The 15,404-nt window shown below is 44.2% G+C and overlaps 1 protein-coding gene across 2 annotated transcripts in view; it reads right to left on the reverse strand.

Annotated features, from left to right (window-relative positions):
* Positions 1-2,496: 2,496 nt before the first annotated feature.
* tmem104 (transmembrane protein 104) overlaps positions 2,497-15,404 on the reverse strand; it is a 123,465-nt gene continuing 110,557 nt past the window's right edge. For both annotated transcript variants that reach the window (XM_034711811.1, XM_034711810.1), the window contains exon 10: positions 2,497-3,541. In XM_034711811.1, the coding sequence (XP_034567702.1) occupies positions 2,778-3,541 (764 nt within the window). In that variant the 3' untranslated portion in view covers positions 2,497-2,777. The remainder of the gene's footprint in view (positions 3,542-15,404) is intronic.

Below are 15,404 nucleotides of genomic sequence, written 5' to 3' on the forward strand. Positions count from 1 at the left end.
CTATTTTCAAAGTTTTATTTCAAGGTTAGCTACTATTTTTTCAATATTTTTTTTAATATAGTGGGTAAAATATACTATCTTTGGTAACTTAAAAAAAAAAAAACATTCTAGAAGACATCTCATGACCCCCAATTTGTGTCTTGCGACCCCCACTTTGGGAACCCCTGCTAAAGACCACCTCCTGCATGTCATCCCCCACTCTCTGCTCCCCACGTTTCCTGTCTCTCTCCCGCTCTCCGATCTAATAAAGGCAAAAAGTCCCCCAAAAAAACATAACTTTAAAAAGAAACAAGAAAAAAATAAAAAAGGTCTAAGCCTTAATGTTCCTTTTACCCAAGCAAAACTACAAAATATGTGAGAAATTTGGTTCTACTTGTCCAAGTTTTTGAGACATCTCCCTCCAAGATTTCTGCCTCCAAGCCAATCTATTAAAATCTCAATTTAAAAATGTAGTGAGCAGCAACATTTCTCTCCAGAGACAATACCTCTGTTGGCCCTAAAAGTCCATAAACAGCAGAATAAATAGGTTTCAGAGGAACTACTTTCTTCAATAAAAATAGTCCCCAAGACACCCGTTCACTGTCAGTGCTACAAACAAACCATTCACCGTTTATGTTTCTGTGCATTCAGGGTCGGCCGACCCTTGTATTGACGTTAAACTCCTCAAAGCACAAAGACAAACTGAAACAGGCAGACAATAAAGGAGTGAAGGCAATAACACAGTCCGTTAACAAGAGGCACAACTCAAGAAAGCTGCCACATGTCCAGGAAATCTGCATCGCTACGGTGAAGTAGCATATGAAGTTTGTAGTCTCTGTTCACTACCTTTCACTTTAGTCCTCTGATGCCTGAGCAGATCCAGAACAGAGGCCCTGTAGATCACTATTATCCTGTCAGGTCAGGTGTTGGGTTTGTGTGATAGATACAGTACGAGGCTGACAGAGTCATGAACGGGTGCTGAGCAGTAAAAGACGTGAGACGTGCCCCGTGTGTGAACTACACATGCGATGTGCCCGGTGATAAACAGAGATGGAGCTCTTCCTCGAGGCCTATCTGTCAGAGGATCTGTCACGTCAGGGCTTCATTGTTCATGAGGGGGCGAGGAGGATCTGAGGCAGACAATGCTGAGCAATGGATACGTGTCAGCCAGGAGAGAGTGATCATCCCTGATTCTTTCCTTTTCCTTCTTTGGTTCATCTGTTTCAAATTACATTATTGAGCTGTGTGGACGCCAAGCAGTTCCACAAAGCAGAAGTCTTGATGTGACAGGCTCTAATTCAGGTAATTAAATTGGTTTGACACATTTCTGATGCAACAGTTCGCTCATGGATCCCTCAGAGTCTTAACACCTCACCTTTCTAGAAGTACAGAACTACACACTGAACTCAAAGTGTTGTTAGTTTCACACCTTAGACTCTCATAAGAAGTGGATGTAGCCTTACAAAGGACTACAGATGAATGCTTCAAGCGAAGGTGGCGCCAACTCAAGCTAAAAATAAAGCCAGCTCCAAACTCTGGTCCAAACAGTCACTTCTGAGTTGAAAACAATGACAAAAAAAAGTCCATTTCATGGCTTCAGAAACGTCCCTGTGGCTTTGTCCATTTCTTATATCCAGTCTATGAAGTCGACCTTTTCCAGAACTTGGGGTTTTATTGAGACTAAAACAAAGAACTCCATTTAAGTTAACCCAAGGAACCTTTCCATCCAGTTGTGCAGTGGTTTACTGAACAGACTGACACGGGACGTCCAACAGATCTGTCTCCGATCCGCTGCGGTCCGGCTCGTTGCTCTCTCTTCCGTCAACACCCACCGGTTGCGTTTTCAGAACGCAGCACAGTGCAGGACCACCGGACAGCTGGAGTCATGTGACCGAGGTTTTCCCGCTGTAATTACCGAATGAACGATTCTTCTCCTCCTTTTCTCATCCATGTTGTCTTTATCGGTCTCTGAAAACCTCTGACCTGTTGACTCCAGGCCTGGCTCCGCTCAAAAGGACATTTTGTTGTTGTAGTCAAGGTAAAAATGATCTAATGATAACACAGATTGTTTTATTTTGAAAATTACTGGATGCTTTCATTTTGTTTTGGTGCCTGACTTCCTGTCCCGCTCCATCTGCTCTGTGCAAAAATAGAAGTCTTGCATCTCTGATCTGTTGCGTTCTGACCTGCCGGATCAGAGACGCAGCCGGAATGCAACGAAGTGGATCCAGTGGAAGTTAACACATTGACTAGAATAGAAACCTATCAGATCCGGGGCAGTGACGGATCGGATACAGACCGGACATGGATCTGCTGGAATTCGGGCATAACACTCCCTTACATGAACTGTCTCAAGTCAAAGTTTGAATTTGGGCCAAAATGTTTGTAACTTCCTGAAACCAACAACTCAAAGGGCAAGCTAGCTGACCATTTGATGAGCAGCTTCTCCTTTGAAGCAGCCAGACCACTTAAGATATATCTCTAAATAGTTGTGTAAGTGCAAATCCTTGAAACCTCTGACTATAGACTGTTTATTTAACAAAATATAATTTCAATAAATCACTTGTTTTAGTTCCCTTTTACTGTTTTCATACACTGTTCCAGCTCTCATGATGGAACAAAAACACTCAATATTTGGTCCCTTTCAACAAAATTTGATAAATTACTCTTAATTACATTTAATTGATGCAACAAAAGTTCCATAAAAAGGCACACTGTCCATCCAGCAGCGAGTAAGGCCTCGTGTCGGGACAAGGAAACTGGCCAAACATACAGAGAGTTTTTGGATCAGTGAGTTCTCAGTTCTTGGTGTCGTTTAGGATGATGTTGGCTGTGACAAACATGAGGCAGGAGGCAGCCCACAGCCAAACAAACCACACCCAACAAGAGTGACGGAAGGGAGACCGGTGCTTGTTAACCGCATCCCTGCCCACCACGGGTTCCAGGTGGCGTCGCGAGTAAAAGACGAGAGAAGCTGGGACAATGTACTGGATCCCCGTGCCGGCGTACGCTCCCGTAATGCCCACCAGGGACTCCAAGTTGTGGGTGCAGAAAGCCACCACAATCGGAGGCACCAGTGTGATGAGGGGGAACACAACACGGTCCACCACCCAAGGGTAGGTGCCCCCGTCCCGGTGGAACAGGGTCTTCCAGTTGTTGCGAAGCGTGACGGCGATGATTGGGAAGTTGGTGCTGATGGTGAAGACCGGGAACAGGCCCAGGAAGTAGCGCAGGAAGGGAATATTCAACACATCGCAGTTGTCGGTGAAATTAAGGGTGTACATGTCGTGCAGCAGGGAGCTGTCGAAGCAGAAGATGGCGGTGAAGGACAGGAGCACGTAGAATAGCAGGATCAGGGTGTAGTCTGCCAACACCAGTTTCCCAACATGCTTCTTATCGGAGATGGGCGTCACCAGGGAGGGCAAGGAGTGTTGACACATGAAGGAGTAGACGCACACCCCGAACAGGTTGGGCACCCCGGAGAGGGAGGCGATTGGTGGGTGACCCTCACCGGTGCCTTTACCAATACGGATAAGAGCCAAGATGATCATCATGGTGAAGGCTGCAGACAAAAACAGAAGAAGAGGTAGAATTAAGGACAAACTTTAAACAGTTCAGTAGTCACAAGGATGATTTCAGGTTAGAAAATGACTGCACATCTAGTGATGGTACACCATGAAGTGTTGTACAAAGAGATGCGTGAATGATGAAATAAGGGCACAATAGATCCAACCAATCAGTAAAGTCAAAGAAATAAAGGTTAGTTTTGCCAGTTGTTGGCATGGGGCGCTAACTTGGGAAACAATCCAGTTGGTTGTAAAGGACGGTGGAAAGAAAGTCTTTCCTATGGTTGAAGGACTTGCTGGTCATCTAATTAGCCCCTCATTATGCATGCAGGGAGCTAAAAGGGTGGGGATGCTTTGATAATGACGCACTGCACTGATTGGCTCCCTGAAAGTTGTCTGAGGCAGGAGGGTGAAGACTGGTGAAGATGGATGCAGAGTTTGAAAAACACTGAAACAAATATGGCGAGCACTCCAGAAGAACAATACACACATGATCCTAAATCTGACCTACAAAAGGACAAAGTAACTGTTGAAGTGTAGCAGCCATGATAACAACAGCATGCCCCTTTACGCCCCCACGTTTAAATTTGAGTGTTCATGTCTGAGGAGAAGTGGTTAGTACCCGGTAGCCGTTTTTCCCTCTATAACATCAAGAGGATTAGACCCTACCTGACAGAACACGCAACACAGCTCCTGGTTCAAGCTCTTATAACGCAGCAGCACGTCTTGTCTTCAACCAGCCTAAGACAGCTCATGTCACTCCCCTGCTCATCTCACTACACTGGCTTCCAGTTGCAGCTCGCATCAGATACAAAACTCTAATCATGACTCACAAAGCAGTAACCAAAACTGCTCCAGTTTACCTGGAACCCCTCATCCAGGTCTACTGCCCTTCTCACCCGCTACGCGCAGCCTCTGAAAAGCACCTAGTGCTTCCAGCACACAAGGCCTCAAAATCACTAGCTGGACTCTTCTCTTCTGTTGCCCCTAAATGGTGGAATGAATTGGCCAACTCCATTCGATCTGCAGAGTCCCTCTCTACTTTCAAAAGACAGCTAAAGACCAAGCTCTTTAGGAAGCACTATGCACTTAGCTAGACTGTTCTCCACTGTTGTCCCCAGTGGCAGCTCATGTCTTCCAGCTACAGTTGACTCTCACTGTCCTGCTCTACTCTGGGAATCTGTGTTCAGCTCTTGAGTGACCCAGCACTTGGTACTTTGGTCATTATTGTGGTGATGTTAATTGTTGATGATGATAATGGAAGGTCTTAAATTTGTTGGTTGCTTCATTGTAGATGTTCTTTATTTTGGGAAAAAAAAAAAAAATAATTCCTTACTTACTTTTGTGCATTGCCTTTACACTGCTTGGCAGTACCTACACCCAAATTGACTTGAAGTACTTTGTTACTCTTACTGATCTTGTTTCCTCTTGTCTAGATCTTTGCTTGTGTTGTTCTTGTTCTCGTATGTACGTCGCTTTGGATAAAAGCGTCTGCTAAATGACATTGTAACATTGTAGTACGAAAAAAATTGCACCAACTGTATCCATCACTTTGTCGTTAAAAATAACAAGCAACCACTGTTTCTTTTGTCCTTCAGTGCTGGGACAGAAAAAACACAATTGAGATAGTTTGACAAACTAAAGGCTGATTTATACTTCTGCGTCGCCCCTACGCAGCAGGGGCTGACGCCAACATGAGCACCACATACTTGTGCTTCTATGTGTCCGTGACGCGCAGCAGTCCTCTGCCAAAACGCTTGAGGGCAGTGTGGTCTCTCTGATTGCCGGTCGCCTGATTCCGCCCCCACTACGATCTTTTGTTTACTTTTCCACAGCGATTCAGAGCGTGTTATGTTAATCGACACCTGATGCATGTTGCTGTTTATCATACAGACATGATTACAGGGGAGAATAGAGAGGAGGAGAAGTAATACACGGCCTGTACAAAAGGCTGTCACATCGGAGCTGGAGGTCTGTTGCGTACAGAGCCAGTGTGACCGTCTGTTTCTCGAGCGTGCAGCAGAGGAAAAAATAAGTACAGCAAACGTGCATATATGGATGGTTGTGTGGACACGGACTGATTAACATGCAGGCTTGCTAGTTGTACCTACAATCTCTAAAAGTAGTATGGGAGGTAGAACCTTCAGTTATCAGGCCCCTCTCCTTTGGAATCATCTACCAGTCAGGGTCCGGGAGGCAGACACCCTCTCCACTTTTAAGAGTAGGCTTAAAACTTTCCTTTTTGACAAAGCTTATAGTTAGAGCTGGCTCAGGCTTGGACCAGCTTTCGTCATGCTGCTATAGGCCTAGACTGCCGAGGGAACTGGCACACTGACACACTTGGATCCTAGCTCACCCCCTTCCCCCCAACCCCCTCATCACTTACTTTAACTCTGCCTGTCCCATTAAAGTTACTAACCATAGACCTTTCTGGAGTCCCTGAGCTCCATTGTCTCGTAGGTTCCTCTGAGCTGCCCTAGGCGTCCTCCTGCTGTGGACGATCTGGACTCCAGCTGATCCGGACATGCTGGACTCCAGCGGCAACAGCTTCTACGACTCGTCTCATCACTATCACTTCTCTCTCTTACTCCCCTCTATCTGTCTTTCCAGACCCAACTCAGTCGAGGCATGATGGCTGTCTAACACGAGTCTGGTTCTGCCTGAGGTTTCTGCCTGTTAAAAGGAAGTTTTTCCTCACCACTGTAACTAGCTAAATACTGCGATGTGCAATGCTCATGATGGATTAAGGTGGGGTCAGACTGAGTCTTACCCTGTCTTGAAGTTGGGTCTCTGTTCATAATTTGACATAGAGTGGTCTAGACCTCCTATGTTTGTAAAAGCGTCTTGAGATAACGTTTGTTGTGATTTGGCGCTATACAAATAAAGATTGATTGATTGATTGATTGATTAACAGTTGGGTTGACAGACGAGGTTGTGGGCGTCTATGGAAAAAACACGCATAAGTGAGTCCCATGTTCTGTTGCAATACAGAATAAATCTTTGAAAGAGAGACGTTTCTGCATCTGTGTTCTAATAGACATTCTTGGGGCAAAGTGTATTAAAGTAAACCGGATCCCTATACAGTCCAACAAACCTCCATAACACGGCCAAAGTGTGGCCGATGAGAAGGGATCCTGGAAGTGCTGTAAATGCTGTAAATACAATCCCGCTGAGCGGACAAATGAGGGGCTTGCGATCTGCATTGATTCTACATGTAGCTACATTTTGGAGGAGGTGCGTGTCAGCTAAGTGTGTGGGCACTGCACTGATTGGCTCCCTGAGCGTTGTCTGAGGCGGGAGGGTGAGGACTGGTGATGATGAATGCAGAGTTGGAAAAACACTGAAGCAAACTTGGCGAGCGCTCCAGAAGAACACCACACGTGATCCTGACTCTGACCTCCAACAGGACATGCTACAGGGTGGGCCAGAAAGATTTACACATCGTTTTTTCCACTCTATTCAAAAATGCTTGCAGACAAACAAAACACACTTTGAACACGGTTTCTATACTTTATTGTCAGCCACCAAAAAAATGTACATCTCAATATGGCCACCCTTTGCCTTGATCATAGCCTGGAGACGACTTGGAACTGCCTGGCGCCGCACTGTCTCTGCATCAAGTTTTGACCATGACTTCATCAAAGCTTCCCTCAAAGCGGTGACACTGCTGTGAGATACTCTTGAGACCTCCCTCTCCAGGATAGACCAGATTGCAAAGTCCATAGGATTCATGTCTGGACTTGACGGAGGCCACATGTTCTTGTCCCAGAAGCCAGAAAAATGTTGCTTGCACCAGGCCTGTGTGACATTGGATGTGTGAGAGGGTGCGCCATCTTGTGTGAAGATATACTTGTTTCCAAATGCATTGGTGCACCATGGCAACACTTTTTCTTCAAGCATTTGAAGGTAGACCTGGCTGGTCACTTTCACACCCTCCTCAATGAAGACCAAAGGAGACTTCGAGCCATCAGATGCAACAGCAGCCCACACCATGACTCCAGCTGGCTTCTGACGCCGGATATGGGTTCTGCAGCCTTCGGGAAGGTGCTGAGCACTACTTGCATAAACCCTGTCATTCTGGGAATTGACCACAGCCTGAACGGTGAAAATCTTCTCATCAAATCAAACCAGGACTTTGTCTGTGGCACTCTGGATCTCCTGCAGCATCATTTTCCCCCTGTCAAGCCTTTTTTTCTTTGAAGCAGCTGAAATCAGTTGTCTGCGTTGCATTTTGAGTGCTTTCAGTCCGAGATCCTGTTGACAATTCTTCTCAGTGAAGTTCTTGAGATTTTCACTTCCTTCGCTGTTGCCCTCATGCTCCTGCGAGGATTCCTTTGGATTCTCTTCTTCACCATCTCAACAACTCTTTTGGTGCGAACTGAACGTTTTCTTCCAGGAATTGGCTTGCTGGTGGTCTTGCCAGATTCCTTGTATCTTTTCATGACGTTGTAGACAGTCTTGCGACAAACATTCACCTTTTTCATGATTCGCTTTATTGTCAGTCCAGCCTCCTTCAAGGCCACAATCTGGTCGCGCTTACCTTTCGATGCCATACTCAACACTCATTAGGAGTAAACAAATGAACTTGGGTATCTAAAAAGATATGGCTCTTGAGAGAAACTATACAACATTTTGAGCTTCTAGGACAAAAGCTAAGGAAATAGAATAGAAATATATGATGGGTAAATCTTTCTGTCCCACCCGGTAAATGTTTAAGTGTTGTAGCCATGCTAACTACATCACGCCCCTAATTGGTACGTTTAAATTTGAGTGTTATTCCTACTTTCTTGCCTTTCTTGTCTCACTTGAAGCAATTGGAGGAGAAGTGTTTGGCACAAAAAAAAATTGCACCATCTGTGGCCGTTACTTTGTTGTTAAAAATAACAAGCAACCACTGTTTCTCTGGTCTGGGGCAGAATATACACATTTGAGATAGTTTGGCAAACTAACAACACAGCCATTGGCAAATCTGACACTAACTATTGACATTTTAGAGTCGGGGGAAGTGGAATCGCTCAGAGTGCGAGTGGCAGTGATTTTACATTCATGAATGCCAATGAAAATCCCTCCAGTCATAACGTTGCCACCAGTGCAGAAGCGATGGTTTTCCCAGTAGGTGGTCTACAGAAACAATGCAAAATGATTTCTCACTTCCACATTGTGAATAATGTTCATTCCCCTGAGTACAGAACTGCCTTTCAGCAGTTTGTCCCTGAAACATCAGGCGTAACAAAACCAACCAGGGGAAATTTCATGTCCCAGCGTGAAGTCACTGGAGCCAGTTGAAGATAGAAAGCTACCCCCATGTGTCTCCACCTCCTGCTGTTCGGCTCCCATCTCCACTTGATTAAAGAGGTGCCTCTTAGTAACTAGCGTGAGCGTGTCTAAAGGACACCTCTGAGCACAACATGTGGTCTGGTTACGGGGTGGCAGTCACGTGACCAGGTAAACTATCTTACCTCCACACACTCAATCAGACCGTGACACCAGGAGTTAGTCATAGCCCCCGTGATGGCACGCAGCCAGCTCCTCCACTTTCATCATCAAGCTGTCCTTTAAACACAGGGTGACATTTAAGAAGTCCGGTCATTTGTCACACATGCAGAAAATGATTCCACAGCGCAGACCTCTGTGGGACTTGGTGTTCCGAATAAATGAAAGACAGAGACACCTGCTGCTTTTAATGAAGGAATCTAAAGGGTAAGTACTGCAGGTCTCAGAATGCTCTGTTTCTGTTTCCAGCAGAGGTTGTGGTGCTTCATAAAAGCAGTAAAAGAGAGCAAGGTGGGAACTAAAAGTTTCAAACGGACTCCATTAATCAGGTACTGTGCTCTCACAGCGACACTTAAATGTTCATCATGAGGACAAAACTCCTCCTAATTATCAGGGACAGACCGAACAAACAGACAGAGGAACTATCAGCAGAGGGGTGAGGGAGGAAGATGGGGGGAAATTACAAGAAGAAGAGGGAGTTCTTGGGGATCATTTGGACACAACATGAAGTGAGAGCTCTCTTTAAGGTCAATATTTACCAACTGAGAACTGTCTCGCAAAGCTTACTGTCCCTTACCAGCTGGTGCAGTGTTACAAAAATGAATTCAGCATGATGGTGTGTGTCCAGAAGATTTGTATCACCTTTGTAAAGTGTGAGTTGTTTCTGTTTCATGCCGATACAATTTTGGGACACAATAGAAGTTTGATGTCTAATGTTGGCTGTTACGGATACTTCTGACACCCAGGTTTTAGCAAACTCCCTTTTGTGTTTTGGTGTTCTTGTGTGAAGGAAAGAATTGAACTAAAAACATCAGTGTTGATGTCAACAATAGAAAGACAAGGCAAGGAAGTGGATACCTAAAATCCGAGGGACGTTAAAGGTGACATATCATGCAAAATCAACTTTTTAATGGTTCTCTACCTGAAATATGTTTCCCTGTCTACAAACCCCCCGAAAATGAAAAGAATCCATTCTGCCCCTGTTCTGATTTCTCCACCTTTCTGTAAATGTGTGCTGAAACAAGCCGTTTCAGTTTTCAGTGTTTTTCATACGTCACAACGCCATCCGGTCTGTAACGGAAGTCAGAGCTCGGAGCTTGTTCAGCCCATAGACTGTATAAAATACAACTCAACCCCTCCTCTGTTTTTCATTCCCTGCACACACGTGTGCTAACAAGGAGCTTAGGAGGGAGGCATGCTAGTTGTAGGCACGCTAGTTAGCATAGCCACATAGCTACATGTTCGTAGCTGTGTACAAAAACACACGTCGACATACTGATAAATAAAACAACAAGAAACACTAAATCTGTGACCAATCTTTCAGAAAGGTCCTGCTACAGGCGCCTCTCCGTCAGGATCAGATTCAGAGGGTTGAAGTAACGCGATCTCTGAGCAGCCGTGTATATTCAGCCAACATGTAAACATTAGATCAATGTGCTGGAGAGCCGAGGCCACATCCACTTCCTGAGGGGGCGTGGTCAGAGAGCTCATTCTCATTTAAAGGCACAGACACAGAAAACAGACTGTTCTGAGCAGGGCTGAAAAAGAGGGTTTTTCAGGCATAACAAAATCTGATTTCAAAGAGTTTTCTTGAGCATAAACTTTAAAGACATGTTTTGAGGACCTCTTAGACCAATATATATTGATGAAAAAGAGCATAATATGTCACCTTTAACAAGTAATCGGGTATCGGTTAATTGATTGTTATGAACGTACAAGAACACGTTTTTTTTTGTTTTATGATTTTCCATCACAGTGCCCAAGGTCTCCACGAGTGCTTTTTTCCCCCTTCGCAGACTGATTTTGACCCGGTTGCGCTCCCGGCTGACACCTGACCGCGTTCACATGCTCATTTTCTCAATAAGAATAAGTCGGCAGAAAACTGGACACTGTGAGTCTGAAATATGTTTCTGTTCATGTCTCTCATAGCAGTACATGTTGTAGCCTGAGCCTTCGCTTTATAAGACTATATGCGCACAGAGATTATTTCTATGAGCCTGCTCCACACATTGATATTCAGCGTGTTTAACATTTTGTACGCCAGTGTACCGTGAACTCTCAACAGCCAGAGTTCACAGGGCGAAAGAGGCAAATATAGAGACTTTGCAAATGATTTCTACGAAACTCAAAACCCTTCTACATTGATTATGTTGATATATGGTTGCCTGGAGAGGGGGTGAGGGGTGGGAAGAGGTTTTGGGCTTAATTTTCTTATTATTGTCATTTATTAATATTGTTTTATTATATTGACTATGGTTTGTTTTTGCTCTTCTCCCCTTATTTGTGTGAGGTTAACTTATTGCACAAGCATGATGTTTCAACTTGCGCTGATCAATATATTGCTTGTAACAACCTGCATACAAATATAAATAAAGTAAAAATTTGATCACAAAAAAACCCAAAACAGTTTGTACACCTCAATATGATGTGAAGCTATTCAATACAGTCAGTTATATATAACATAGCATAGTGTCGCTATGGAACATTTGATTTAGGGGGGAAAAAAACATTTTGCATTGTTTTTTGACATCACGGAGGATTCTTAACATTTGCATCCCTAGTTCTAAATGAAAAAGGGCCAATCACGTCCAGATCAGCTGCTCCCGGCCAGTCAGACAAATTTATGGCATGTTACAAATTTTAGTGTGCATTTAAAGCCCAAGAGTGTCAGCCATGAGCTGATTTCCCAGCTTCAATATGGAAACACACCCCCGTGATGTGGACAACTGAAACATACATAGATATAAAATTATGAAAACATGTGCAATCCCATGTTCATGAAATCCACACAATCACTCAGTGTATGCACGACCTTATGGGATTACATCTCCATCCTCCATCCTTGTTTTAACTCTTCCCCACATACATCTAAAAGCTCAGATGTAAGCACTTTCACATGCCTCTTGTTAGAGTGTAAACCTGTCCCATAGGTGGTCAATATTTAATGCTTTTTTGGCCGTCGTCCAAAGTAATCTCTGGCTCTGGGGAAAGCTCTGGGAGTTGCAATCCTCCCCGTTCTGACCTCAACCCCCCCTTCATACTCAGAGGTTAAACTGCCAGGCAACGGACCAAGTTGCAAGGACATGGACACGTGGATGAAGGACTGCAACTATACATTCATTTCATACACTTTTTCTGAGTTAAATGTGCGTTATTTAAGTGTTAAAGCTAGGGTTGGTAGTCTCGGAAAAATAGCATGAATTTGAATGTAGCATGTCTTCAGGACTCCGTCTAACCCCTCCCCCCTTCCCTATCGGACCTCCTCCAAAACGACGCCCCCGCTCACATGCACAAGCGCCGCTGATTCATGACCATATGACCGTGACTGATTCAAAACCGGTCCTCACCAAAACATTATCATAGTGAAAGTTAAAAACACAAACAAACATGGCTGCTGTTAGTACTCACAACTGTCATGCTAGCATTATCCAGTTGTACTGGTGACACGATATCAGGAGAAAAGTTATAACACATATATAACACTGTAACAGCTCTACTGTTTGTTAAACTTGTTCAGTGTAGATGTTCTTAATTCCTACAGTGTTGACAGTTAGTGAAGGCATCAGGAGAGGTGTAGAGTGTGTGAGTGGAAGAGAGGAGAGACAAGAGGAGAAGTTCTTCATTCATTCAAACTTTGATTGTTGCTTTGTTGGTTGGCGTGATCACGGCCGACAGTGACCGGTTATTAAAGATCAACGTGTTCACGAATCGGCTCGTCATCCCTACAGCATCCGTACAGACTCTACAGTACATCTACATTTTCTGTAGGACTTACTAACTGTCATTAATTCTTTTGCTTGTCAGAGCCCCCGTGGTGAGAGCTTTTTAGACTCTGATCCGGACTACAGTCCTGAGCAAAGCACCTCATCGGGTCAGAGGGGACAGGCCCAAGGTCGAGAGAGAGGGGCAGTCAATAGAGTCAGGGGAAGCAGAGGTAGGAGACGGGGAGTGAACGCCTGGGAAATGTACGCGAAGGAGGCGGGCAGAACGGCAGGACAGGATTTCATTGGTTTAACATTTTGGCACCCAAAATCTGTGATTGGTTGGTGTTTTCCCAGGTGTACTCCGGCTGTAGATATCGGCTTTTTTTGCTCTTTTTTAAGAACACATTATGTATTGATTACCATCGGGACATAAAGATCATTTTAACCAGTATGACAAAAAGTGTATCTAAATCTGACTACCAACCCCAGCTTTAAAAGATGGTACAATATGTCATTTTTGGCCCTCAGAATGTGAAATGTATTAAATTATTCAACAAAGAAAACAAAATCCTCACTTTGGGGGATGCAGGGACATAAATGACAGAAAAGATACATCAGCAATAACAGTTTTCTGCAAATCCACTACAACTCTAAAAAATGTCAGGCTATCCCTTTATCTCGGGGTCTCTTTAGGTCATAAAACCATCTCCTATTGTCTGCCTTTCAGGAGACACACTGATTATTTTCTGAAGACTCTCTTCTTCTCTCTCCCATAAAAATACATCTCTAATGTGTGAAAGAGCCATCACCACTACCCATCTGTCTGCTCCCTTCCTCCTTCAAACTCTCATCTTCATTCCACCTTTCCGTCCGGAGTGTTTGCGATGTGCGAACGGCCGAGCACAGCCACCTGTCTACCCGCCGTACGCGAGGGAGGAAAAAGGTGCCGGGCAGGAGAAAGGGAGCTTTTTCTCCTCTGTGACACCGACGCTCTCAGGAAGGAAACTAGCATGGGGCTTTTAATTAAGAGTGCCTCAGGGTGGTTGGGCACTAATACACTACCTAAAGCACTTTTTTGCAAGTCCAGCCAAGATTAAAATGCTGCAGGAGAGGCTGTGAGAAAGGACACCGCGGCTGATCGTACTGGTAAGCTCCCAGATAAAGGGTCATTCCGGTGTTTTTTTAAACCTTGGGATGTATTTGGGATTAAAGGATACAAAGTACAGAAGGTTTTGGAGTTCCTTCTGTAGATTGGATCCCCTGACAGTAGCAGAACAAGCTGTAATGTCTGCAACATCCCCCTTGGTGAGACTTAGGCACTTGTTTTTGACGCCGACAGCTCAGATTGAAATTTTAAGTGTTTGACGATGCTACGGAAGGAGAAGGAATACCAACAGATGTTATTTTAAAGAGTAAGAGACTTTTTAAAAATATATCTCTCTTGAATAAGACTCCTGTGAGATGAACATGAATTTGACCTTGAAGGAGGAGGCGTGGCATGTCTACTGTTGCTCCAATCAGTTAGTGTTTTGCATCGTGACAGGGCAATGATTCATGACCACCAAGTATTGTTATTTTCATTAAAAGGATTGCAAATATGAACTGAATTATTTGGCAGTGGACGTCCACTTGATGGCGCTGTTGAGTTTTGTTTTTCTGCTGATGTCAGCAGAGGTGACGCTCTCCAAAGGCCTGAAGTTTAAACACTGAACATGAAGGCACCATAGAAAGAAGTGAGGGCAGCACTGTTTGTGTGGTCATCAAACAAGTGGATTTATTTGGGATTTTTTTAACAGGGAGTGCTGCATGAACTAATCAAGGATTTCAAACACACATGAGATCTCACCTTACTTGCCACAATCTAGAGATAGCATTAGCCAACACACTGAGCTTGTCAAATAAGCCGCCAAATCCAGAGCACCCAAATTCACCACCTTCTCAATGTGCAAAGACTTGAGGCCAGTCAGCGTCATGGAAAACGACGCCACGCTGAAGCCACACTGAAGACTGGACGTGGACTTCATACGTGACTATAACAGCTTATAATGTGACAGATGACTGTCGGCTACCGTCACAGCTTAGACTAGACTAGAGCAGAACACAGAAGTCACACCAGGGCAAAATATTCCTGCAAGAGTGCAGCCGTCCATACATGTTGATTTATTAATTTATGTATTTATGTAAAGGGACAGTGCAAATTAATAAATATTTCAGCTTGGCATTAAATAATAATAATAATGCTAATGCTAATGCTAATAATAATAATAATAATAATGCTTTAATTTGTAAAGCACTTTTCAATACAAGTAACAAAGTGCTTAAAGCTGCTGTGAGGGACTTTTGTTTTGTATCGATTCTGGCGCCCCCTTGTGGACAAAGTGATGTATCTTGTCCCTTGTCCTAAACATGCAAAAGTAGTGTTTTCAACAAAAACCTCATCCTGTTGTCTTTTGACAGTCAACTTTATCAGGCGAGGTGATTATTTTCCATGAAAACAGTCAAATGAAGGCTGTTTCTGAAGTGAGATGTCCATCATCTGGTCTGACACCTACCCCCCCCAGGGCGGTTTCAGGCATTAAAAATGACAACAGAGAAGGTGTCAGTGTTGCTGCTGATGGTCTTGTTTGCTATTGAAGGTTATAAAGAGACATCGGTATCATTT

Source organism: Notolabrus celidotus, chromosome 20 (genome assembly GCF_009762535.1).
Source record: "Notolabrus celidotus isolate fNotCel1 chromosome 20, fNotCel1.pri, whole genome shotgun sequence".
Lineage (NCBI taxonomy): Eukaryota > Metazoa > Chordata > Actinopteri > Labriformes > Labridae > Notolabrus > Notolabrus celidotus.